At 45.0% G+C, this 24,170-nt stretch overlaps 10 protein-coding genes across 10 annotated transcripts; 7 read left to right on the plus strand and 3 right to left on the minus strand. All coding sequences in view use genetic code 12, as the record gives it.

Moving 5' to 3' along the window:
* Positions 1 to 366: 366 nt before the first annotated feature.
* RPN8 (proteasome regulatory particle lid subunit) lies at positions 367 to 1,299 on the minus strand (the record flags this gene model as incomplete). Its single annotated transcript, XM_034156252.1, has 1 exon — positions 367 to 1,299. The coding sequence occupies one exon, from the start codon at positions 1,297 to 1,299 to the stop codon at positions 367 to 369; it is 933 nt and encodes a 310-aa protein (XP_034011738.1).
* Positions 1,300 to 1,449: 150 nt separating this feature from the next.
* On the plus strand, positions 1,450 to 2,412 carry DIURU_003486 (putative GTPase; the record flags this gene model as incomplete). Its single annotated transcript, XM_034156253.1, has 1 exon — positions 1,450 to 2,412. One exon carries the CDS (start codon positions 1,450 to 1,452, stop codon positions 2,410 to 2,412), a length of 963 nt encoding a protein of 320 aa, XP_034011739.1.
* Positions 2,413 to 2,702: 290 nt separating this feature from the next.
* On the plus strand, positions 2,703 to 5,057 carry DIURU_003487 (uncharacterized protein; the record flags this gene model as incomplete). The annotated part of the gene is made up of 1 exon (XM_034156254.1): positions 2,703 to 5,057. The coding sequence occupies one exon, from the start codon at positions 2,703 to 2,705 to the stop codon at positions 5,055 to 5,057; it is 2,355 nt and encodes a 784-aa protein (XP_034011740.1).
* Positions 5,058 to 6,497: 1,440 nt separating this feature from the next.
* On the plus strand, positions 6,498 to 8,084 carry ACH1 (acetyl-CoA hydrolase; the record flags this gene model as incomplete). Its single annotated transcript, XM_034156255.1, has 1 exon — positions 6,498 to 8,084. The coding sequence occupies one exon, from the start codon at positions 6,498 to 6,500 to the stop codon at positions 8,082 to 8,084; it is 1,587 nt and encodes a 528-aa protein (XP_034011741.1).
* An 807-nt stretch (positions 8,085 to 8,891) lies between these two features.
* Positions 8,892 to 10,211, plus strand: PRB1 (Prb1p; the record flags this gene model as incomplete). The annotated part of the gene is made up of 1 exon (XM_034156256.1): positions 8,892 to 10,211. The coding sequence occupies one exon, from the start codon at positions 8,892 to 8,894 to the stop codon at positions 10,209 to 10,211; it is 1,320 nt and encodes a 439-aa protein (XP_034011742.1).
* A 158-nt stretch (positions 10,212 to 10,369) lies between these two features.
* Positions 10,370 to 11,431, minus strand: DIURU_003490 (ribosome biogenesis protein TSR3; the record flags this gene model as incomplete). Its single annotated transcript, XM_034156258.1, has 1 exon — positions 10,370 to 11,431. One exon carries the CDS (start codon positions 11,429 to 11,431, stop codon positions 10,370 to 10,372), a length of 1,062 nt encoding a protein of 353 aa, XP_034011743.1.
* A 379-nt stretch (positions 11,432 to 11,810) lies between these two features.
* Positions 11,811 to 12,617, minus strand: DIURU_003491 (uncharacterized protein; the record flags this gene model as incomplete). The annotated part of the gene is made up of 1 exon (XM_034156259.1): positions 11,811 to 12,617. One exon carries the CDS (start codon positions 12,615 to 12,617, stop codon positions 11,811 to 11,813), a length of 807 nt encoding a protein of 268 aa, XP_034011744.1.
* Positions 12,618 to 15,026: 2,409 nt separating this feature from the next.
* On the plus strand, positions 15,027 to 18,542 carry SMC2 (condensin subunit; the record flags this gene model as incomplete). The annotated part of the gene is made up of 1 exon (XM_034156260.1): positions 15,027 to 18,542. The coding sequence occupies one exon, from the start codon at positions 15,027 to 15,029 to the stop codon at positions 18,540 to 18,542; it is 3,516 nt and encodes a 1,171-aa protein (XP_034011745.1).
* A 104-nt stretch (positions 18,543 to 18,646) lies between these two features.
* On the plus strand, positions 18,647 to 21,829 carry MSU1 (Msu1p; the record flags this gene model as incomplete). The annotated part of the gene is made up of 1 exon (XM_034156261.1): positions 18,647 to 21,829. One exon carries the CDS (start codon positions 18,647 to 18,649, stop codon positions 21,827 to 21,829), a length of 3,183 nt encoding a protein of 1,060 aa, XP_034011746.1.
* Positions 21,830 to 22,247: 418 nt separating this feature from the next.
* Positions 22,248 to 23,846, plus strand: RET2 (coatomer subunit delta; the record flags this gene model as incomplete). The annotated part of the gene is made up of 1 exon (XM_034156262.1): positions 22,248 to 23,846. The coding sequence occupies one exon, from the start codon at positions 22,248 to 22,250 to the stop codon at positions 23,844 to 23,846; it is 1,599 nt and encodes a 532-aa protein (XP_034011747.1).
* Between the last annotated feature and the right edge of the window lie 324 nt (positions 23,847 to 24,170).

A 24,170-nucleotide genomic window follows, 5' to 3' on the forward strand; every position in this document is an offset into this window, starting at 1 on the left:
GTTCAAAGTAAAACACAAATCAAGTTTCGCTTCCAAACATTCAACAAATCAATGTAATCGTAGTGCCTACACGTTTTAGGTCACTACGTTATACACCCAGGTGCTGGTTTATTCAGTTAGGGTAAACCCTCCTCTATAAGAGCCACAAACTTTTACGGACAAGCAATTAGAAATGCATAATTGTAAAACAATGATACCAGAATATAGTTTGAGTGGCTGTGCTACCTCAATCTCCTTTTGGTCTAGGGCTGGTCATCGCATGAACCATTAAAGGCTTCCCGGCCATAATTAGAACGAAACGTGAATTTCAATGTTGCCTTGAAACACTACATGGGTTTTGTGAATAATCTATTCGTAATCATTAAACTATGGTTCTTCTTTCTTCTCCTCCCCTTCAATCTTTTCGTTTTCGCCACGCTTCTCTTCACCTGCCTTCTTGTTTTCCAACTTATTCTCGATAAGATCATGGAAAGCAATGATAGCGCGAACCAAGGTGGAGATGTAAACTAACATCAAATCATCATTAGTCTTAATGGTGAAACCTGTCCCTAACTGAGCATTATCAGTCAAATTTGGCAACAAGTTGAACACATTTTGCAATTTGCCAAGAATTGTGTGGTTGATGGGCAATTGCTTCTGATATACCTTGTCAAGATAATTAGCAATTTCCCGTAACTTTTGATGCAATCCGAGAAGAGAATTATAGGTGTTGGTTACCCGCAAGGATAAGTTGCCAGCCGCCTGGTCACGAATATCGCGCAATAAGTGTTCTACGCCAATTTCTTCGGCTTCTTCAGCCTCAATTAGCGATGGAACATGAACAAACGTTTTCTCTGCAGCAGAACCATCGTTTTTGATGTCTTCAACAGCAAAATAGGCATCCGTGGGTATACCCACCAGCTCCCTTGGCTCAACGTCGACAATCAAGAGCAATGGGTTAGAAGTATATTTTTTGAACATTTCATTGATTTTCAAGTCCAGTGGACGTAATTTGGGACCCAGGTGATACCACCCAACCAATTGTTCACGAGCATTAATTTTCCGAAACATGTCACCCATGGCATCAATGTAGTTATGATCCAAAAACCAAACTGAGGGGTTCTTCTCGTCCTCCTCGAAAGGAATAGCGTAAGAATTTGTCACATTGATGATAGTACCATCTGCCAGGGTCTCACCAAGAATGACACCCACCACTCTCTTGTTGGTATCTTTGGCTACCCGATTGAAATGATCCACCACAGATAAAAGAACGAGTGGAGACACCGTCACTGTCTTCTTCAAAAATTCACTCTCAGACATGATGGCGTTCAACTATGAGATCCAGTTTTGGTGGCGCACCGACAATTCGGCGCGCTACCAAGTTGAGTGCGCGGTGCATTGAGGTTATGAGCGACAGTCAGCATCTCTCATATAAGTTTAATCAGCCTTCCGTACTCATTGCGCTTTTTAATGTTTGGTCAAGTTGTTGTTGGAGGACCAGGTGCCGGCAAATCCACGTACTGTTACGGTATGTACCAGTTTCTTCTGGCAATCGGACGAAGTCTGGCCGTCATTAACTTGGATCCTGCCAATGATCTGGTGCCCTATCCCGTAGCCGTGGACATCCGGGATTATATTACATTGGAAGAAATAATGGACGAGTTGAACTTGGGCCCAAATGGTGGTCTCATGTACGCAATGGAAAACCTAAGTCAACAAGGGATCGATGAATTCATCAGTCGCATTGAGAAGTTGGCTAAGGACGGCACTTACCTACTTTTCGATTGTCCTGGTCAGGTTGAATTATTTACCCATCACAACAGCTTGCATGATATATTCAAAAAACTTCAATCTCAAGCAAAACTACGCTTGGTGTCGGTAATGCTTGTAGATTGTTTCTGGCTCACCCTGGCTCTGAACTACGTGCTGGTATTATTACTCACACTAAGAGCTATGCTCCAGCTTGATATGCCACATATTCTGGTGTTTTCTAAGATTGATATGTTGAAAGGTTATGGGCAATTACCCTTCCGACTCGATTTCTACACTGATTGCGAAAACTTGGCAGTGTTGGAGCCTCACTTAATCAAAGAATCCAACTCGGTTCTAGGGAAGAGATACGTAGATCTTACTAGAGCCATTGCAGAGGTTGTCGAAGATTTTGGTTTAGTACTGTTTGAAGTTCTTTCCGTTGAAAATAAGCGAAGTATGGTTCACCTTCTATCGATTATCGACAAGGCAAACGGCTATAGCTTCGGGTCTGAGGTAGGTGGTGATACTGTGTGGGCTGAAGCTTCTCGGCAAGGTGGGCTGGCAGACATCGATATCCATGAGCGGTGGATCGATTATAAGTCGGAGTGGGACAAGAAAGAGGCGGAGGAGGAGAGAGCTCGAATGGAGGGTAACACCGTTGACAAGGATGATCTACTTTAGCAATAGCGTTTTTTTCATCGTTTAAAAACGATACGAATCGACCACAAACAATTTTCAGATACTTGCTAGAATCTACATACAACAATGGATTACAGGTACCAAATTATTTGGACCTCACACATAATAGGTTTTGTAATTACTAGCAACATCTTGTCACATAGTGAGCCTACTCACTATGTGTCCTGCATATAATCATGTTCGCAATCACTTTCTCAGGTTGATGAGATCATCCTCCACATCTATAAGCCGTTTTTTGCAATAAAACCTCCTTGTGGCAGTCTCGTTTAGAAATGGCATCAATCAACCAGGACGCAAGTGACCTGATTGCTGCACTCTCTAAGGAGGTGGATTCTGCGGCTGCAAAGATTGAAGCTCAACAGAAGGGCGTCTTGCAACAAATGGAACAGATGGAAACTCTTCAGCAACAAATCCAGCAGGGCAACAAAGAAAACATTATGTTGGCACTTGGATCGGGTTATTTCGTTGAACGGACACGTTCTGAAGCCCTTGAGTTCTTGCAACGTCAAGTTACATCGTTAAGGAATGCTAGCGAGGATTTGGAGCAGCGTCTCAATAAAGTGAAGGAAACAAAAACCCAATTGGTAACGTTCCTGCAAGTTGCCAGTCAAACCCCGTTGGATGAGGACAAATTGAATGAGGAGGGATTGCCATTCATGGACATTGTCGAACAACTTGACGCCGATGACAACGTAATCCTGGCGCAAGTAAATAATCGTGATGTTGACCCAATATTGCAGGCAGAAGACGTGGCACTGTCGGCTGATCTTATCGAACCCTTCGTTGATGACGCCCCTGATATATCCACACCAGTGGCTGACTTAATGGATGTTGACGGAGATGACACCCCACATGGCCCTAAAATACGTGAACTTGGTCGAGAGGATATGGTTTCTGAATCGAACAAGTCACTGAAACAAACGGTGGACGGCGATGTTACTGATACCGCTGACGTTAAAGATGATGGCGCCGGTAAAGACACAGATTCTCACGAAAAGGGGCGCCTTAGTCGTCAGTTTTCCGAGCTATTAGAGGACATGGAATTAGTACTGGCGCCAGTGACTAGAGAAAACCTTTTGTCCCGCATAAACTCCCTTGACATTGACTCCGAACACAAGCAACAACTTTTGGAAGCCTACCACCGGCAGTTTGACAAGTTTGACGACGAAATGACCGATGTGAGAGAGCCTGAGGTACAAGCAAGTGCGGATGACACATTCGATGAGTCTACTCAAAGGGAACGCGAGCAAGTACTTGCTGATATCATCAAGGAAAATATTCCTGAAGATTCATCAAATACAAAGGAACTCCATGGAAATACGGATCCCACCATTTTGGCTAGGCCTTCCGTTGATACGCTGGATCTTCTCGAACTTGAAATTCTTGCAGACGACTTCAATGGAGATGAAGATGAATGGGATGGGGACTGGCCTTTTGATGAAGACGAGGACGATGAAGATGACGACATCGAGGACATGCTTAGTCAACCTCAATTCTTCAAGGGTAACACTCCTGCGAATGATATGCTTTGGAAACAAGTGTTGGAGCGGCGGCAAAATCTACTGATGCCCAAAATCGACAAGTCTGATACGGGCGACCAGGGTAGCTCATTACCTATTCAAAAAAAGAGTGTTCGATTTGCACCTGAACTTGATATCAAAGAGGTTGAAAATATCAGCGATGACTTAAAAAACATGAACGTGGCACCTAAAGTGTCCCTTTTCAAACAACGGCGCTTGCAAGACGACCTTGTGACAGATTCTCCATCCGCTGAACTGGAGGTTGTTGACGAAGAAATGTCAGATGGAAACGTGCTTGAGGAGCTGGTCATTGAACGGTTTGACAATAATTCGATTGATGATTTGGCTAAGCTGACTATATTGGAACGTCCACAGGAAACTCCCTTAGAAAAACCGAAAAAGGTCAGTCGTTTCAAGCAACAACGTCAAACCATTCCCGACTCGCTGACAAATTCTCCTTTTTTGAAACAGAGTGCGGAAGATAATTCCCTGTCTTCGTTGGATGATCATAATCGTGCAAGTGCTGATAATGACTCACAAGAGTCTAAAATCAGTCCTTCGTTGAAGGAAATTGATGCCGGAAACAATAACCAAAAGATCGTTTTGGATTACCATCTGATCCAGAATGACTTAGATTTGATGGCCAAAGCGTACGCCCTGGGATTGTATGACGATGACATTAACAACAAAGGTCCAGTGGTCGAGGAGCCTCATGATTTCGAGTTGATCAACGACATGGTTGAACTGATGGCACAGGATACACCCTCAACAACCACCCGTCGTAAACCCGACCCCCAATTTGATGCTAGGCTGGATGAAGTTGGAGATTTCGATTTTCCTGACATCGAAAGCGCAGATGAGGATAATTTCCCCATACTTGCGGACGAGATTGTCGAGCATGAAACCAATGCTTTGACGGAGGATCCAGAAGATCTGATTTTGCAACTGGAAATCTCATCCAACTATCATCGCTTACGACAAAAGTTTCTATTCGATCAAAATGGGTTCAGAAAGCTGCAGCAAGAATTGGAAATGGAACCGATCGATGCAGAAGGTAATCCCATCAAGGTTAGTAGATTCAAAGCTGCGAGGCTAGGTAAAGCCTAGTCGAGTCCCTGCAACGCACTTGTTGTGTGGACAGCTCCTAATAGGAGATTGATTTATAATGACTTAATGATGCATACTTTTTTTTTTTGCCATATCAATATCGCCGATGTAGTTCACATCATACTATAAGTATACCATGACAAGCAATACGTACCCAAGCATAATTCATAATTTACCCTCGAAAACAGCAAATGGTGCACTAAATGATTCGTCAATTCATTTGTCGTCAAATCTGTTGAAGATTATACTCAACGATATCGGTACCACTCTCAAATTTCTTTACTTCTCTTCGATGATGGATTAGGTGGTTAAAATGTGTGAAATATGCATAGCAGATATTCGGTTTCCGCGTTTAGGTGAATTCAGCCGGCGTCCTCGCTTCTGATTCGACCATTAAACTCCGATTCTCACGAGTGCACCATGCATCGGAAATCCATTGATCATCACATTTCGAGGCTGAGAACAAAATAACTCACGCTTGCAACAACCCCACAAATGACCCCACATTGTCATAACCCCGAAGGCGAAGATTCTCGGTCCCAAAATGCTCATCGAGTACTATGGACAGGGGGGGTTTCTAAGAATACAGAGAATAGATTCGGATACAGATGGGGATAGATAAACCATTGGATCATTCGGCTTACTTGAAAAAAATATTTTAACTCGCCGACACCGGCGTCTCATCATCAGCTGGAATTAATTATGAGTAATTCTCTGCAGCTCTCATTGGTCAACTCGCTCCGAGCACCTGCAGCAAACTCCGTGGGTACTCCCACTTCTAGGGACCTGATGTGCTCGGGCTACCACATATACAACAAGTGACGTATTTCGATGACGATACACCGTGACCGAGCATCCGAATGCTGATCATGGCTCTCACAACCGAGTTGAAGTCGGTGACCCGGACCTGTATATGAGAATATCGGGGCTTCGTTCCACTAAAAGTATGCCCCACATTGACGTACAGTTACTCAAGTGTTTCCTTGTCCAAAGAGTGAAAATTTTTCTCTTCACTTAATCACGACAGAGACCGATCAAATCTTCTGCATCGTGTGAACTTTGGGTGCCAAGTTTGGACTGGTTTCATCAGTTTTAGACTGACTTTTCATCAAAAGAAGTTCTGTTGGTCTCGCCACGTCCCTGCCAATTGGTGCATAGGTGCCCCTCCCTGAAAAAATATTGCATCAACATTTGTAATCTCGGCATACGCGGCCTTTAGAATGACGGAACATTAGGGAACACTTACCTTGACCCTTGATGCCTCTATCGATATCGTAGTACTAACGTTATTCAAATTCACCTCCGATCCGGTTCGCGAAATCCCGAATATCATCGCTCGTTTAGCTTTCTCAACAAATTCATTTTTTGGTTAGCGCGCTTCGGCCAACAGCAAAGTATAAAAGAGCGCTAATTCGCCTTTCCGGAACTTGCATTGCCAACATGTCTGCTATCCTCAAGCAAAGAGTGAGATACGCGCCTTATCTCAAGAAATTGAGAACCGCTGAAGAATGTATCCCGTTGTTCAAGAACGGTCAATACCTTGGTTGGTCCGGTTTCACCGGTGTGGGTGCTCCTAAGGCCATTCCTGCTGCCCTTGTCAACCACGTCGAACAAAATGGTTTGAACCAACCCGGTAAAGACAAGCTTGCTTTCAACCTTTTCGTCGGTGCCTCCGCAGGTCCCGAAGAATCGAGATGGGCCGACAACAACATGATCCTCAAGAGATCCCCCCATCAAGTCGGTAAGCCCATTGCCAAGGCTATTAACGATGGCAGAACTCAATTTTTTGACAAGCACTTGTCTATGTTCCCTCAAGATTTGACTTATGGCTTCTACACTTTGGACAAGCCTACTGGTTCTAACCTTGACTATACCATCATTGAAGCTACCGCCATTACTGAAGACGGCTCCATCGTTCCTGGTCCCGCTGTCGGTGCCTCTCCTGAAATGTTGTCGGTTTCTGACAACATCATCATCGAAGTCAACACCAAGACCCCTTCTTTCGAAGGCATCCATGACATTGACTTGCCCGTCAACCCTCCCTTGCGTCAACCCTACCCTCACACCTCTGCTGACTACCGTATTGGCCGCACTGCTATTCCCGTTGACCCTTCGAAGGTTGTGGCTATCGTTGAATCGACCACTGGTGACATCGTGCCTCCCAACACTCCTTCGGACGCTATGTCGCAACAAATTGCTGCCAACTTGATCGAATTTTTCCAACTGGAAGTCAAGGCCGGTAGATTGCCCGAAAACTTGCACCCCTTGCAATCGGGCATTGGTAACATCGCCAACGCTGTTGTTGAAGGTTTGGCTGACTCTAACTTCAAGAACTTGAGTGTTTGGACTGAGGTTTTGCAGGACTCTTTCCTCGATTTCTTCGCTTCGGGCTCTTTGGATTATGCTACTGCGACCTCCATCAGATTGACTGAAGACGGTTTCAAGAGATTCTACGAAAACTGGGACGACTTTACCAAGAAGTTGTGCCTCAGATCGCAAGTGGTTTCGAACGCTCCTGAAATCATCCGGAGATTAGGTGTTATTGCCATGAACACCCCTGTCGAAGTTGACATCTACGCCCACGCTAACTCGACGAACGTGATGGGCTCGAGAATGTTGAACGGTTTGGGTGGTTCTGCTGACTTCTTGAGAAATGCCAAGTTGTCGATTATGCACACCCCCTCTGCTAGACCTTCGAAGACTGACCCTACTGGTGTTTCGTGCATTGTTCCCATGGCTCCCCACGTTGACCAAACTGAACACGATTTGGACGTCATCGTCACCGAACAAGGTTTGGCTGATTTGAGAGGTTTGGCGCCCAAGGCTCGTGCTCAAGAAATTATTAACAAGTGTGTCCACCCTGACTTCAAGGCTCAAATCCAGGACTACTACGACCGGGCTATCTTCTACTGTGACAAGAAGAAGACCTTGCATGAACCTCATATCTTGAAGGATGCCTTCAAGATGCACATTAACATGCAAGAAAACGGAACCATGAAGTTGGACTCGTGGGACCAAAAGTTCTAAGGTGTTGTATAAATAACGAAGAGTAATGAAAAAAAAAAGTTTGAATCGATATCAAATATAGGATATAAAGGTGGGGATGAAATTATAGAACTGAATTCCACGTGTGATGATGTCATGAACTCAACATCGGTGCCTCGAACAAGAAATTAAATTTTTGTTCAACATACACCACTTCAATTTACTTAGCTGATGTTGTTCAGTTTATTCTTCTTTGATCTTTTTACCTATGAATTTACACCAACATTTGTGCAGAAATACCTAATAGAAAAATGCATGGTTCTTTACGCCACTCTTACAGAGATTTTAGCGCTGGTCTTATCCACAAAGGCATTCCAATCATAAAAGATCATCGTTGCAATCGATTTCTTATTGTTCAAGTAGACTATTCCTCATCGGAAAAATCCTTCTTCTCGGATTGACAAAATATTTTCAAATTTTATGTTAAACGCGTAATCGGGCGTGTAGCTCAGTTGGTAGAGCGTTCGCTTCGCATAGAAGCGGGCTTGCGAAAGGCCTTGGGTTCGATTCCCAACTCGTCCATTTTTTGAGCCACCTTAGTCATTTGACTTAGTCAGCTCTAGACGAAACCAAAGGTTATTGTCATTATCATACTTCGAGTTGTTGTTAAATACTGAGCGAAAAAGTTTCCGCCGCTATGTCTCAACTGCACATCAGGTTGTGTTGGTACTCGAGATGTTACCCCTCAAAAGTGCTGGCTTTTTCAACCGAGGGCTTATCTCCTGCATCTAATAAGGGTCATGTGTATTCAACTTCAAAACGCCCCTCGTCGCCACTGAGACCTATACCATGAAGTTATCTAACACTTTATTACTCGCGGCGGCTTCCCACGCGCTTGTTCTCCCATTCCTCGATCAGTTCGACTTTGAATTGCCCTCCTTGTTTCATGATGACACTAATGAGCGGTCTTTCTTAAGAGTTGATGGGACTATGGCACCTTTGAACAGAGTTGATGTCAACAAAATTGTACCCCACCGTTATATTGTTGTCCTCAATGAGGAAGAAATCTTTCCAGTGCAAGCCATGGCTGAGAGTATCATGAGCTCTCTTGATCATATGGATATGTCAGTGTTCAATGTCGGTCAGTTACTTCGTGGTTTTACAGTGCTGATGAGTCCTGAACTGCTTGAAAGATTACGTCAGGACTCGCGTGTCAAATACGTAGAACCTGATACTATTGTCAGCATTGACTCTTCTGATATCCAGCCGGAAGCACCCTGGGGTTTGTCGAGAATTTCGCACAGAAAGGTGCAAACCGATGCTCTGTATCTTTATGATGACCAGGGAGGTCTTGGTGTTGATGCCTACGTTGTGGATACTGGTATCAAAGTTGATCATGAAGAATTCGAAGGCCGCGCTGAGTGGGTGAAGGCTGTTGCATTCCCTAATATCAAAATGGACACCAACGGTCACGGTACGCATTGTGCAGGTATTATTGGGTCGAAGAACTATGGTGTGGCCAAAAAGGCCAACTTGTTCGCTGTCGGCGTCATGACCCCTCTTGGAACTGGTACTACCTCGGACATCATCAAGGGGATGGAAGAAGTTGCGAAGCGTCACGCTGAACGTAAGCTGGCTCGTGGATTTAAGGGGTCGACCGTTAATATGTCGCTTGGTGGTGGTGTTTCCGAAGCATTCGATCAAGCTGCAGACGCCCTTGTGAGTCTCGGTATCCACGTTGCAGTTGCTGCGGGTAACGATAACGCTGATGCTTGTCAGTACTCGCCTGCGCGGGCTGGCAAGGTCATCACTGTCGGTGCCACTAACTCGCAAGATGAGCGTGCCTCGTTTTCCAACTGGGGCTCATGCGTTGACGTTTTCGCCCCAGGCCAAGATATCGAACTGACCTATATTTGGAATCCCACTACCGTTATGAGTGGCACTCTGATGGCTTCACCCCATGTTGCGGGATTACTTTCCTATTATCTTTCATTGGCACCCGAACAAAGTCTGGAATACAAGGTAGACTTAGATCCTGCTACTATGAAGGCTAGAGTTCTCAAGTATGCTACAAAGGGTGCTTTGACTCAGTTGGACTCTGCTTCCCCCAACTTGTTGATCTACAATGGTGGTGGCAAGAACTTGACTGATTTTTATCTGTTACTTTAAAGCTCTCGACGAGGCTGATTCAATTTTTTCTCACGAATACATGAACCATGTTTAATTCTCTCGGTACCATAATCGGAGTTTCAATATTTATAGTTTCAGTAAAGCTCGAATTTTCTTTTTCTTGCGATACGAAGCCATGTAGGCTCGATCAACTCAGCTCAATCATTCAAGCTTAACCTAGCGACATCCTCAGTAGAAATCGCTTGGTCCGATGCCTGCTTCAGATCATCCTCTTGGATCTCCCGGTTGATAGATTTGGAAATTGTATTACCAAGTGAATCATAAACAATCTCCTCATCATCCTCTTCATCTTCGTCGTCCTCTTCATCTTCATTCTCGTCATCCTCGTGATCTGTATTGACTTCGTTGCCATTAACAGTAATCACATTGCCTAACAGATCATATCTCACCTCCAGCGACTCTTCCTGGTCATAAACATCATCTTCAACTCCGTCTTCCTGGTCGTCGTCCAGATCATTTTCAACATGTAAATCACTACCACGGTTGACGTTACCTGTCATCCACAAGTCCTGAGTTCTTGCAGTTTCTTTCCGTGTCTTGGCCTCTTGTTCAATTTTTTCAAGCCATTCGTCTTGAGCAGCTTGAACCAGATCCAGATCGGTACACAGCTGATATAATTCAAATAATTCACGGTTGATATCAATGAAGGCATGACCCCATGAAAAGTTTGACATTAGGTCTTCAGCCCAATCCAAGTGACCAACAATAGCGAAGCAAGCGGCTAAAGCCTCTACGCAATTGAGGCGCCAGGGGCGACCATAATTCACAGGGTTGGCAGCTACCAAGTAAGGTAGGAGTCTTTCGTTTTTGCCACCTATTTTGTTGAAAGGGACTTCGTCTAAACGAGCCCACAGGCACTCCACCACAGCGGCACCATTAGCTTCCACCACCTCTCTATCGTTAGGGCACACCACTCCCTTACCGTTTGGAGAAACAACCACCCCGGAAAACTTCTGGCCGATACGAAGGTTTGTGATGAGTCCAAGGCGTTCAAGCTTTTTTCCTGAGCAGCGTTTAGGGTCACAGTGATCAAAGTCCCACATGGCAAGCTTTGTGTGGAATTTGCTTGTTTTCACTTGGGAATTGGCACCAGTCTCTTGACGACCACGACGTTGATGGTGCTGCTTTGATTTGTGGCCATTTGAGGTTCTCAGTTTATTCGAGCGATCATCTTCTCTGTGCTTACTCTGTTTGCCCATTGTGCTGCGATGAGATCCGGGTCGCACTACGAATCTATAGCTGTGAGAAGAAGTTCATAGTAAGCTGTTGCGGAAATTTAAAGCTAAATAACATCTGAGTTGAATTGCAAGCCAAACTGCCACAAAGTTCTTGTGTTCTTCGTTGATCGAATGTTCATTCTTAAAAAGTGGGAGTCAACTCAACATTGCAAGATCTATTCTTAGAGTCACACATTGATTACAAGCTTCTGTCATAATTATTCATTAGATTCTAACTAAAATGTATTTTGCAAGCTCGCTAATGTATCAAACCATAGCTGTTAGGAATACAGAAGTAGAAGGTGAGAGGAAGATATTGAGAGATGGGGTATAATAGAGATGGGTAAACTTTCTCTTCCGCTTACAACAAAGCAGCGGCGGCGACGGCGACGACGGCGAAACCGATCTTCATCGACGAAGCAGAGCCTTCCCATTGGTCAACATTGGCAGGGGGGTTCGAGGGAGTGACGGTGCCGTTGCAACCACCAGCGGGGCATTGGGTCACGGTGGTGTATTGAGGAATTTCGGCGGTCGAGGTCTTACCTTCGTTGTTGCAACCTTCAGGGGGGCAGGTAACGATGGTGGTGGTGGTGGGTTGTTCAACTTGAGCTTCAGTGGTGGGTTGTTCAACTTGAGCTTCAGTGGTGGGTTGTTCAACTTGGGCTTCCGAGGTGGGGAGAGGCTTCACGCACTTTTCGCCGTTGCAGACGTATACAACGACGCAGTTTTCGGGGGCTTCAGTGGGCTTGGGCTTTTCCTCGAGGCACTGGTAGTCGGTGCAGGTAACAGTCACGGTAACGGGACCTTCCGACTTGGTGACGGTTTCAACGGGAACCTGAGGAGCTTGAGTGGTCAAGGGGCACTCAGTAGTGTACACGGTTTCGACACCTTCGATGGTCTTGGTGACGGTCGAGTGGGTGGCGGGGACCTTGGTGCAAGCGTTGTCTTCGCAGTGTTCGATCCATTGAGTGACGTGGTGAGTCTTGGTTTCGGTAAGAGTTTGGGGAACTTCCGAGGTGACACACTTTTGGTCTTCGCACGAGGTGATGGTGGCGGTGGTGGTGATGACGTTCTCGACAATAACGGTCGAGTTGGCTTCAGGGGCAGCCGAGATAGCAGCGGCGGAGGCAATGGCAACGAAGGCGGAAAGAGTGAAAGTCTTGAACATTGTTAACGAAAGTATGAAGTTGGATAGCTTGAAGAATTAAACGTAGGGCCTGAGGCCATATTTATATTAAAATTCTCCACCATCAATTTGGAGTAAATGCGCTACTGCGGGTATTTTCTCCGACTTTTCGCGTTTGTTTTGTGTACACTGCAGTCCGGCAGAGACTGTTCGGTAAAATATGGCCGCTTGTTGAACTACTCAATGCCTCACTGCCAACGTAGAATCAAAGAAAAAGGCTGGTATATTGATGGTATTAGCAATTGATAGTTAAATCCAATACTTATCGCCATCAGGCCTTTGGAATTGTCTGATTTCCCTGAATATCGCGGCTTGTCGCGCTGACGCATATTTCTGCACGTTTTCACGAAGTAACTCGTTTGCCTAACTAGTGGGAAAACACGCATGGACACAGCGAAGAGTAAACAACCGCTTAAACCAACCGCGACGATGGCGCGCTAGTATCCCATGGGTGCTAATACAAACACCGCTGCCATCGTAGCTGTTATCAGTGATCTCATTTAGCGAAGATCTAGATAACGCCCTCTGTCATAAATAAAACTGATAAGGGAATCTCACGGCTACGAGGAAATAAAGTTTGATATGGCCGTTTTCGACCATCATATTCGTGAGTCTCATGCATAGCTGCTATCCCTAGAAAATTAATTTTAGTACATTGGCGTTCGAAGTTGCCTTCATACATGGCAGTAGAATCGTTTAGTTAGCCCCGCTTCCGGTTTGTGGAAAAATGATCTAGCGGCTTATTCCGTGGATGGCACATCAGGTACCGCTCGAGTCAGGCTACCACCCCGTGTCACATTCTCCATGCTGGTGGTCGTGTAACTGTACGAATAAACCTAATCGATGATGCATCTCCAGCCGGGCAATGAAAACCGCAGTTCTACGACCCTGTATGAAGGTGAGGAAGCAGTCTGATTGCTGGTTCCTGTATTGCCGAAATCCTTTTGCTGGATTTGACCCCACATCCTTTTTCATGTCATTCAAGGGGTGTGTTAATGTTAGCGTCTTCTGCACCACCCACGCCGTAAGTGGGCGCGCGTGATAAATCGAGTCGAAAAGTTAAAAATATACGGATAATAGACATTGTTCATGCCCCGTGGTTATTGATGTACGACTCACGACGTAATGAGACAGTGTCTCGCACAATTGAGACTGGTGGTATCATTATAGATTCATTTACGTGTGCATCGGATGAGCGAGAAGGTGTCCGCAACGCGACACTTTCATTATGCTTGATGGCGCCATTGAATCTATATTGTTACGCGTCAATTTGTTTAACGCGCAACTATCACGGTGGCACGGCAACACTTACGGCGCATGCATCCAATTGGTTGAAGGGAGCACCGCGCCCAAACGAGAGGGGAAACCCGAGGGGAACATACAGTTAGCAGTAACAAGTAGATCCGTGACCAATCTACGCGTTTCATTGTTTTCGTTAGCAACTTTTGTTTTAAGGTGGTGAATTAGGTTCATACCCCATTGAAACGTTGAGAAACAAGTCCCCAAAACGTTCTTGCTTTGAAACCTTTACGGTTGTAGTCGCCAGCTCTAACCTTAGTAGGAAATGCGCTACCCGCAATTACAGGTAGCAGTCGCAGTCCTGCCTTGTGAAAATTGACGCGTCGACAATCATTACACGAACTGACATTGCATCGTGAACTGGGGCCTCTCTCCATCCAACCAGATACTACAAGTTGCATTAGATTTTGTAGGAGATAACATGGGCAGAATGTGAATTTCAATATTGTAGAGTTTTAACAATAATTAAATCTTCTGATTAAAGATGTATGCGAATCGTGCTTACCTCTGTGTATTTACTTCATTACAAATTTTGTAATTTTTTCAGTCTTTTCCTAACATCGGTATCCAAGTCAATCTAACGAGACTCAAAAAGAGTCCCCGATGAACATCATTGTAAATCAACACTCTATTTGCAACGCCCATCTTCCATTCTTTATTTTTCAAATGGCACCTTGGTACCCCCTGTGTTCGATTCTTCTTGTTATCATTTGGCTTTGACAGGGCCGCCTCTCAAATTTTAAGAACGCGTCGCCCATCGAGAACCAAACACGAGAGACGCGACCATCAAAATAAACACGAGCGGCATCGCGCAACTGACAGCAATCTGACACGCTTAACGAAACGCTCTCACCGTGGAGCGTGGTTCTATAATTAGCCTTCTGCCAAAATAACATCACCGTGTTTATTATCGGCAACAAGAAATAATTAGGGTTGAGGAGATTCGTACAATCACTACCAGCGTATTATTATTGTTAAGTTTGAAATCACAAAATTCACTCTACTAGACTGAATTTAGTGATTTGATCTTGATCAAATTTTCGCCACCACTCTCAATTTCTTCCACCACCATCATCTCAACAAACAGCGCGAATGCGTGTTGAGGAACTCATCATCGATGGGTTTAAACTGTACGCCACCCGTACAGTTATCTCAGGGTGGGATGCTCAGTTTAATGCCATCACAGGTCTCAATGGTCTGGGGAAGCTGAACATCTTAGACGCTATATGCTTCGTCCTTGGGATCCTGCTGATGACAACAGTGCGGGCGCTGAATCTTCAGGACTTGATTTATAAGCGGGGACAGGCTGGGGTGACAAAAGCATCGGTCACCATCGTGTTCAACAATGAGGATAAGCAAAAACTGCCAATTGGCTTTGAACAGTACAACACAATCTCGGTAACGCGTCAGATCCTCCTTGGTGGCCAGTCGAAGTATATGATCAATGGGCACAAAGCGTTGCAACAAACTGTTCTAAGCTTATTCCAGCTGATTCAGCTCAACATCAATAATCCAAACTTTTTGATCATGCAAGGAAAGATCACGAAAGTGCTCAATCTGAAACCGAAAGAGATCCTTCTGCTTGTTGAAGAAGCAGCAGGGACTCGTACGTTCGAAGACCGGAAGGATAAGGCCCAGAAAACTTTAGAGAGGAAGGAGGGGAAGATAGCTGAGATTCAACTGTTGTTGGCTGAGGAGATTGAGCCTAAGCTTGAAAAGTTGAAGGGTGACAAAAGACTCTACATGGAGTATCAACAGACTCAAATCGATTTGGAGAGATTGAGTCGAATTGTGGTTGCTTATGACTACGAACATTTGCGTAGTGATTATGTTGATGTGTCTCTGGCTAAAGCTGAGCTTGAATCCAAGATTGTCGCTTTAGAGGAGATTAATGTGCGCGTTGGTGATGAAATAACAAGCCTTTCTAATGACCTTGAAGCAGCCCGCGAATCACGGAAGTCCGAAGCCGACACTGACGGCAAGATTGCTCACTTGGAAGAGTGTGAAACTGAGCTCAATAATATTGTCACCCGTCAAACTACCGCCAGAGATTTGGCAGCGGATCTGTTACGAGAGGAAATGATAACTCGTGATCGCCTTCGTGAGCAAGTCAACAACGCTGAGCTGGGATCAGACATTACGCTGGCAAGATACACTGAACTCGAGAAAACGTATGCTGAAGCAACCGCCACAGTCACAGAGCTAAAGCTGGCGTATGCTCGTAAGGAAGACTTAGTTCTGACTTTACTGACAGGGGTTTCGGCCCTGGGGCAGGTCCAAGGTGGGTATGAGCGGCAGTTAGCGGACGCAAAGGATCAATTGAATCGTGACCAAATTTTTATCAAGCAGCTGACTGTCAAAATTGAATCTTTGAAGCGACAAATGACTCAAAACCTGGCTCAGATCGAACAAGCCCGAGCTGAACACGCGGCATTAGTTGCGCAACAATCTCAGTACGAAAGCGTCATCAATAACCTCGAAAGTCAGCTTCAACAAAAGCTTGGGTTTGATCCTGAAAGGTTTGTTTCACTAAAGCAAAACCATCACGAGTTAACACTACAGCAAAATCGTTTGGAATCGCAAATGAATCAAATGCGTCCTGACGTTGGCAACATCGATTTTCAGTACAATCGCCCACACGCAAATTTCAACGACCATCAAGTTCGAGGAATTGTCGCACAGCTATTTGATCTCCCAGAAAATCAGTTTGATAAAGCTCTTGCTTTACAAGTTTGTGCTGGTGCACGACTCTACAATGTGGTTGTTGATACAGCCAATGTGGCGAGCGACTTGTTAAATCGTGGTGGACTTCGACGCCGTGTCACCATGTTACCCTTGGACAAGATTATTTCTCGAACAATTGATTCGAGCGTTGTTGAGTATGCCAAAGCAAAAGCTCCTGGTAAAGTCGAATTGGCACTCAACTTGATTCAATATAAGGGAGAGTATCGGAAAGCTATGGAGTATGTTTTTGGCACTACCTTTATTTGTGCAGATCCTGCCACCGCTAAGGCTATCACCTTTGATCCTAAAATTCGTGCACGTTCAATCACGTTGGAGGGCGATGTATATGATCCTGAGGGTAATCTTTCTGGTGGGTCACGTCGTACAAACTCCCTGATATTAATTAAGCTTCAACGATACAATCTAGTTGCTCGCGAGCACAGAGAGTTTCAACTTCAAAGTCGGAAGCTAGAGAGTGAGTTGGGTTTAATGGAGCAAAAGATGGCATCGACAAAAGGTCTCGCGAATGAAATTAAAACAAAAAGGTACGAGCTTGAGCTTTTACAAAAGAAACAAGCAACTCACTCTTCACTGCATCTTTTGTCACAACAGGAGCAACACCAAAATCAGATATCCGAGCTTGAGCGCGAGATTGGGGAACGTACAATTGCAATTACGAAACTGGAAGCCAATATTGAGGAAATTGAACGTGATATGCAAGAATTCGATTCCGATAAAGGCTCAAAGATCAAGCAATTGCAGAGAGAGCTTACAGAGTTGGCCACCGAACTTCAAAATAAGCAATCTCAATTGGATGAAATCCTGGATGAATTTCAACTGATGCAAGTTGATCGCGAACAACGCGGTAACGAGGTAGCAAATTTGGTGAACCAAATCGAGCAATGTAATGCAACTATTGCCGAGCTTGAGGCTAAACAAGTCACCATCGCTCAGGAAGTTACCGATGCTGAAGCAGCCCTCTCCAGAGTCCGCCAACAACTCGAAGAAGAGAAGGCAGTTCTTTTAGGTCTTGATGAAGAGATCAATGAGCTCCAACGGGTTCTTAAGGACAAGCAAGCTCAACACTCTGAAGCGCTTCTTCAAAGTCAACAACTTGGGCACGAATTGGAGAAGATTGAGGCAAGAGCGAAGACCTCGCAAGTTCGGTTGGAGGAGATAATAAACCAGCACATGTGGATTAACGAAGAAGGAGCAGTTGAAGCGGTCTTGGCGCAAAATCCTAATGTCGACCTCGCTGAACTGCGTGAGCTGCTAAAAGTTCTTGAGGAGAGATTTGAATCCATGCGACGCAAGGTCAATCCCAATATTATGTCTATGATTGAAAACGTGGAGAAGAAGGAGCAGAGCTTGAAGCAAATGGTGAAAACAATCACTAAAGACAAAGCAAAGATTATCAAAACTGTGGAGAAGCTTAACGGGTTTAAGCGTGACACATTGAATCAAACCTATCAAAAGGTCAGTACAGACTTTGGCGAGATTTTTAGTGAAGTATTGCCTGGCGCATTCGCGAAATTGGTTCCAGTTGACATGATGGACGTTACGAAGGGTCTCGAAGTTAAAGTTCGGCTTGGCGACAAATGGAAGGATTCTTTGGTGGAGCTTTCTGGTGGCCAGCGTTCACTTATTGCTCTTTCATTGATTATGGCGTTGTTACAATTCAAGCCCGCGCCTATGTACATTTTGGACGAGGTCGATGCTGCTCTCGACTTATCACATACTCAACTGATCGGTATGTTGATCAAAAATCGGTTTCGGACAGCCCAGTTTATTGTTGTATCATTGAAAGAGGGCATGTTTAATAACGCCAATACTGTGTTTCGGGCTAGATTCCAAGAAGGTACGTCTAAAGTTATCAAGATGTGATTGCATAAGTCGGATAATAGTTAATGTATAATCATAACCAACGTAATATAGTGGTGATATTTAGGTTTGATCATGGTGTATGCGTGGTTTGATAAAGGGCAGTCATGAGCCCCGCGCCCATCGCAGGTTACAGACAACCCCAACTACAGACGTCTATGCTAAAACTCCATTTACGAAGGGAGTCAACGCTTGTGGAGTCCTTGATTCCACGATCCCTTAAGGAGAATGCACACCGTGTTCATATACCTCCGATTAAGCTGTCCGATGAGGGCAGTATGGAGAGGGTGAAGCAGGTTCTCGCCACCATGAAGGGCAAATCAAATCTCGGATTTTACGACCCCAGCAACATCAAGTTCGATCTTTCAAAACCAAATCATCGTTTATGGGATGAGATTTACTCTCTGGCTCAAGAAAGAATTAAGATTCGACAGCTGCAACCTCTGGAACGTTGGGTGCAATCTCAAGGGGGAAAAGAAGTTGTGAAGACTCGAGAAGATGCCATCGGGGAAGCTTTTGATCTTGCCAAAGTTACCCCGGATAAACTTGACCAGCCGTTGGCAGTTGGTGACGTGGTTACCCTATCAGAGGATCTGTCAAATTTATTTTTGGTGGTTGCTACGCCAAAATCACTCGATTCAAGCACCTATATATTTGTTGATAAAAAGGGGGAGATTAGATTCGGCGGTCATGTGAAAATTCGATGTCCAGGTGTTATTCACGAGCCACAACTTCAAGAATTTCTTGGTCTGTTGGTGCAATTGGAGCAGAAGCTGATGGATATCGCCCCGGTGGGGATTGCCGATGACAACTTCTCCAAACTGCGACAGCTGCTTCCTGTTGAGCTTCGATCTCAACTTCCACAGAACCATAAGCTGGAGATTGGGCTGTTTGATCTGACTGATTTTGTAGTTGCACAAGCAGCATCCCAATTACTTACCAATACCGATGTCAACACGTTTACGGTGCCCATAGCTGCTCGAAATGCTTACTCTGTACCGCTCACCCTGTTGGCTCTTGATACCACAATCCTTATCACTGAAATGATGGCTAAGTTGGAAGTGGTTCATCGGATGCTTCAGTTTGACAATTACGGTCAGGTGCTTAATACCCCGAGATCGGTACTGATTTGGGAGTTGTTGTACATATCATCGCATCTTGATCATCTGAAGGCGCAAAAGTTAATTCTGCAACGTGCTCAACTTCGTAACCCGAATGCCTTGGGAGCATTGATCAATCCGAAGCAGTTGCTGAAGGAATGTTCTGCTGCCGAATACCTTGCCATGATCATGGCTTTAAAAAATCAACCACGTTTGTGGTCGGTGCATTCGCTGGGTAAATTCTGTCCTAGCTCGGTGCTGGTGCTTCCTATCCAAGAAGTTGCCTCAACCGATGAAGTGGTGAACTATTTGAAGAACAAGGGCCCTCAAGAGTTTGCCCAATACTGCCAATCAATTATGAATGGCAAAAAGGCCCCTTGCCCTCCTTACTATTTTGAAATTATTGAATTGTTCAAGGATTACATTCTGGGCGCAAGTTTCGAGGACCCTGTACTCGAAACTCTGCTTGTGTCAATTTTACGAACGATAAATATTGGCACGTTTGACGAAACCGACGTTAGAAACTCATATGAATATTCAAAAACGCGTGCCTATGAATTGTTGATGACTATAGGTGAATCTTCATTGGTCAACCCGATGGTTTGGAACCGCCATTTAGCGCTTCCGGGACACGATGCAACCATTTTGAGTGGGTTTAATGCCGATTATTACAAAACGATTGACGCAAATATTGACACCCCTGATTTTTATCTGAAAGATCCTTTAGCCCAAATTCGCAAGCCATTCGACGAACCAGTGTTTTGCATTGACAGTTTTGATGCTCATGAAATCGACGATGGGATTGCACTCTCGACGACAGCAGATTCATATCGGGTGTCGGTACACATTGCAAACCCGACATCATATATCAAACCCGACAGCGTTCTCAGCAAAATTGCTCTCGATAAAGGTACCACCACATATTTGCCTGAAGGCCCGCTGATGATGCTTCCATCGAAAATATCTAAAATTGCAGGGCTAGGGGACGGTCTGGCAAGAACATTCGCCATAGAGTGGGAAATCGACCGCAAACTTGTGGATGATTATTTGGAGAATAAGAGGCGCAATCCTCAATACCTTCCTGACCGTGAGCTTCTTGAGCAGGTGTACACGCAAATTGCGAAACTGGGATCAGTTGGCGCTTACACCGCAAGCAACTTCCCTCAAGGCTACACTTATGATCGCGTGAATGAAGTTCTCGATACCAAACTCGACCCCCATTACCTCCCACTTTACAAACTTCATGGCATTGCTGAAATACTTAGCCACATCAACGTGGTGTTAGGTCAAGGAATAAATTTCGGATCGCTGAATAATGGTCGAATTCATGTTGAGAACGTGTCTTTGGGTTCTTCAAGCTGGTTCGAGACAACAAATGATCATTATCAGTTATATCACCTGGACCTGAACCAACTCATCCTGGTGCCAATTCCTAAAGATACCGATGCGAAGAGTTCCTCACAAACTCTCGTATCTCAGTGCATGGTATTTGCCAACCATTTGGCATCAGTTTCAGCTCAAGGCAGTGGGGTGAATCTTGTTTACCGAACCCAACAAATGAACTTGTCTCCGGAAGTGCGGGCCGAGCTCGATCAAATGCTTTTGGATAAGTACAATTCCGAAGAGCCGTTCACATTAGCAGAAAGACTTCAACTTCTGAGAATTTTAACTGGGCTGCGATACCTGGCCAAACCTAAACCCCACCAATCACTCGGATTGAAAAGCTATGCTACCATTACTTCGCCTTTACGGCGGTATGTCGATATGATCAACCAATGGCAATTTCAAAGCCACATGTTGGGGTTAAAGAATGAAGGTGATCGTCTTGCGGCTACCGCCCAGCATTTGCTGCAGAGAGAAATTCTCAGCAAACAAGCTCAACGCCAAAGTGACACGTTCTGGCAAGGTTGGTTCATCAAGGAGTATTTGAAACTCAAACAAACAGGAAAGATACCAGACCGAAAGGCCATTGTGTGGCAATTGGTCATCAAATCAAATCCCAAGTTGTCTAACGCAATACAAGTTGAGGTGCTTGGTTTCAACCTGCTCAGTGCTCGCCTTGAAATTACTGATGCTCATCGCGACAGGCTCCACCGGTTGCAAGTTGGGGACGTGTTGACGGATAAAGGTCAATTAACGATCTCCGTTATTGACCCAATCGAGGATGAGTTGGTCTTTGCATATCGATAATCTTGTAAATAGTGACACGACATATATTGAAATCAAAAGTCGTTGATTTCGGAATAAAAGAAATTTCATAGATAAGTCAAAGTAGTCATATGGTCAGTTAATTCCCATCTATATCAAAACTATTCTTCGTGTAGGCAATTTGACGCGTACGTCGATGAGTGGATAACCTCCACGTCAAGAACTTAATTAACGCGCGTTCAGTTGTCGAATCAAGAGTCGACAACATTGTAAAAAACTAACAGATTGTCACCACGAGTCGTCTCAAATTGTCTCGAATATATTAACACGTCACATTTGTCACCTCCATAGCGTCTCTAAGCAAATCTCTCGCAGAGAGATTATCATAGTTATTGAAGGCTGTTGGTAGAATGATTTTCCACTCGATCTTCTCGCAGTCGCACACGTATCCACAACCACCATGGCCGTGTTAGCTGCGAGCATTTGCACCCGAGGCGGCAAACCGTTGTTGTCCCGGCAGTTTCGTGATGTGTCTCAGGACCGTATCACATCATTGTTGGCCAACTTCCCTGCCCTCATCCTGGATGCGCTGTCTCAACACACCACTGTTGAAGATGACGAGGTGCGCTACGTTTACCAACCCATCGAGGAGTTATATGTGGTGTTGATTACGTCGAAGAACTCCAATATCCTTGCCGACATTGACACTCTCCACTTGTTCGTGCTGACGGTGCTGACGATGTTGCGTCAAGTGGACGATCGTGAGGTGTTCGACAATGCCTTCGAGTTAATCTCCGCTTTCGATGAAATTGTCAATTTGGGCTTTAAGGAAAACTTGACGCTCAGCCAAGTGCAACAGTTCCTCGAAATGGACTCCCATGAAGAAAAGATCCAGGAGATCATCGAGCGTAACAAAGAGTTGGAAGCCGCCGAAGAACGTAAACGCAAGGCTAAAGAAATCCAACGTCGTGAATTGGCTAAGCGATCTACTGAACTGCAAATGGCTGGCATTCTGGGCGCCTATGGCGGATACTCTAGTCCCGCACCCACTTACCAATCTGCTCCCATTGTCGAGCCCATGACTCTGGAACAGCCCACAACTTCTAAATTTGGTTCTAAAATCGCTCGCGGACCTTCCAAGGGTGGGTTGCAATTGGGCAAGAAAAATGGTCGCTCTTTGGCTCTGCTGGCCCCTGCTGCTCCTGATGCACAACCTTTGTTGCTGGCGTCCCAGCCAGTACCCAGACACCAGCAAGCTGCTCCTTCTCTGCCAGTGACCCCGCTGACTCCCAAGATCGCCAACGAGGGCATTTTGCTCACCATCAACGAAAAAATTTCCGCTCAGTTGAGCAGAGAAGGTCTGGTCGACCAGGTCGAAATCAAGGGTGACTTACAGTTGCGCATCAACAATCCGGAGTACTCACATGCTAAGATCTTGTTGAAGACTGACCCTAAAGTTCAATACAAAACCCACCCCAATGTCAACAAGCAGTTGTTTGCAAAGGAACAAGTCATCTCTTCCAAGGAATTTCCCTCAAATGACCGTTCGATCGGTGTTTTGAGATGGAGAGTTGTTGGTAAGGACGACCTGTCTGATCTTGTACCTTTATTGGTTACCGCATGGGTGAGCGTCGATGACAATATCGCTCATATTACCTTGGAATATGAGGTACCTTCACAATTTGCGGAAAGTTTGTTGCAATCACTGTCCTTGGACGCCGCTATTCAAGTACCTGTGGCTGGCGATGTTAACCTCGAATCAGAAGACTCCAGAGTATCTTATGAGGTCTCGACTGAAGGGGTCAAGTTTACCTTGCCCACAATTGACGTTGATCATTTGTCTGGTCTGTTTGAATTCAGTCTCAGTAATGTGAGCGATGAGGACCAGGTGTTCCCGATGCTGGTAGACTTGGCTGTGAATAATACTGCGGCCGTTGAACTGGATCAGTCGCTTGGCAAGTTGTCAGTAGTTGATGTGGTCACCAACAACGAAGATGAAGAGCTGTTGCCGTTTGATTTGCATGTTCACGTGCAACTGGAAAACTACCATATTAACTAGGTGATATAGATGGTGACGATAAATGAAGAGACACAATGAGAATAGTGAAGTTGTAGAAATAAAACTACTTCAGAGAGGATTCCTCACAGGCACGTTATTCTCTTTTCTTCGATAGTTTTTCTACTTGATCGGCTAGATAAGAAAAGAACATTAGGTAGATTAGAGAATAACATTTCCTGAGACAAGCTACGGAAATAACTTTTGCAAGGTACAGTGCTACATGCGAGAATTCGGATTTTGTGATCCAAATTGATGTCAGCTCCACCCGAGAGCATTATCTCACATGAAACTTGGATCTCCGTAAATCAAAATGAAGAATTAGAT

The sequence above is a fragment of the Diutina rugosa genome (assembly GCF_008704595.1).
Source record: "Diutina rugosa strain CBS 613 chromosome Unknown scaffold1_size794362, whole genome shotgun sequence".
In the NCBI taxonomy this organism is placed as follows: domain Eukaryota; kingdom Fungi; phylum Ascomycota; class Pichiomycetes; order Serinales; family Debaryomycetaceae; genus Diutina; species Diutina rugosa.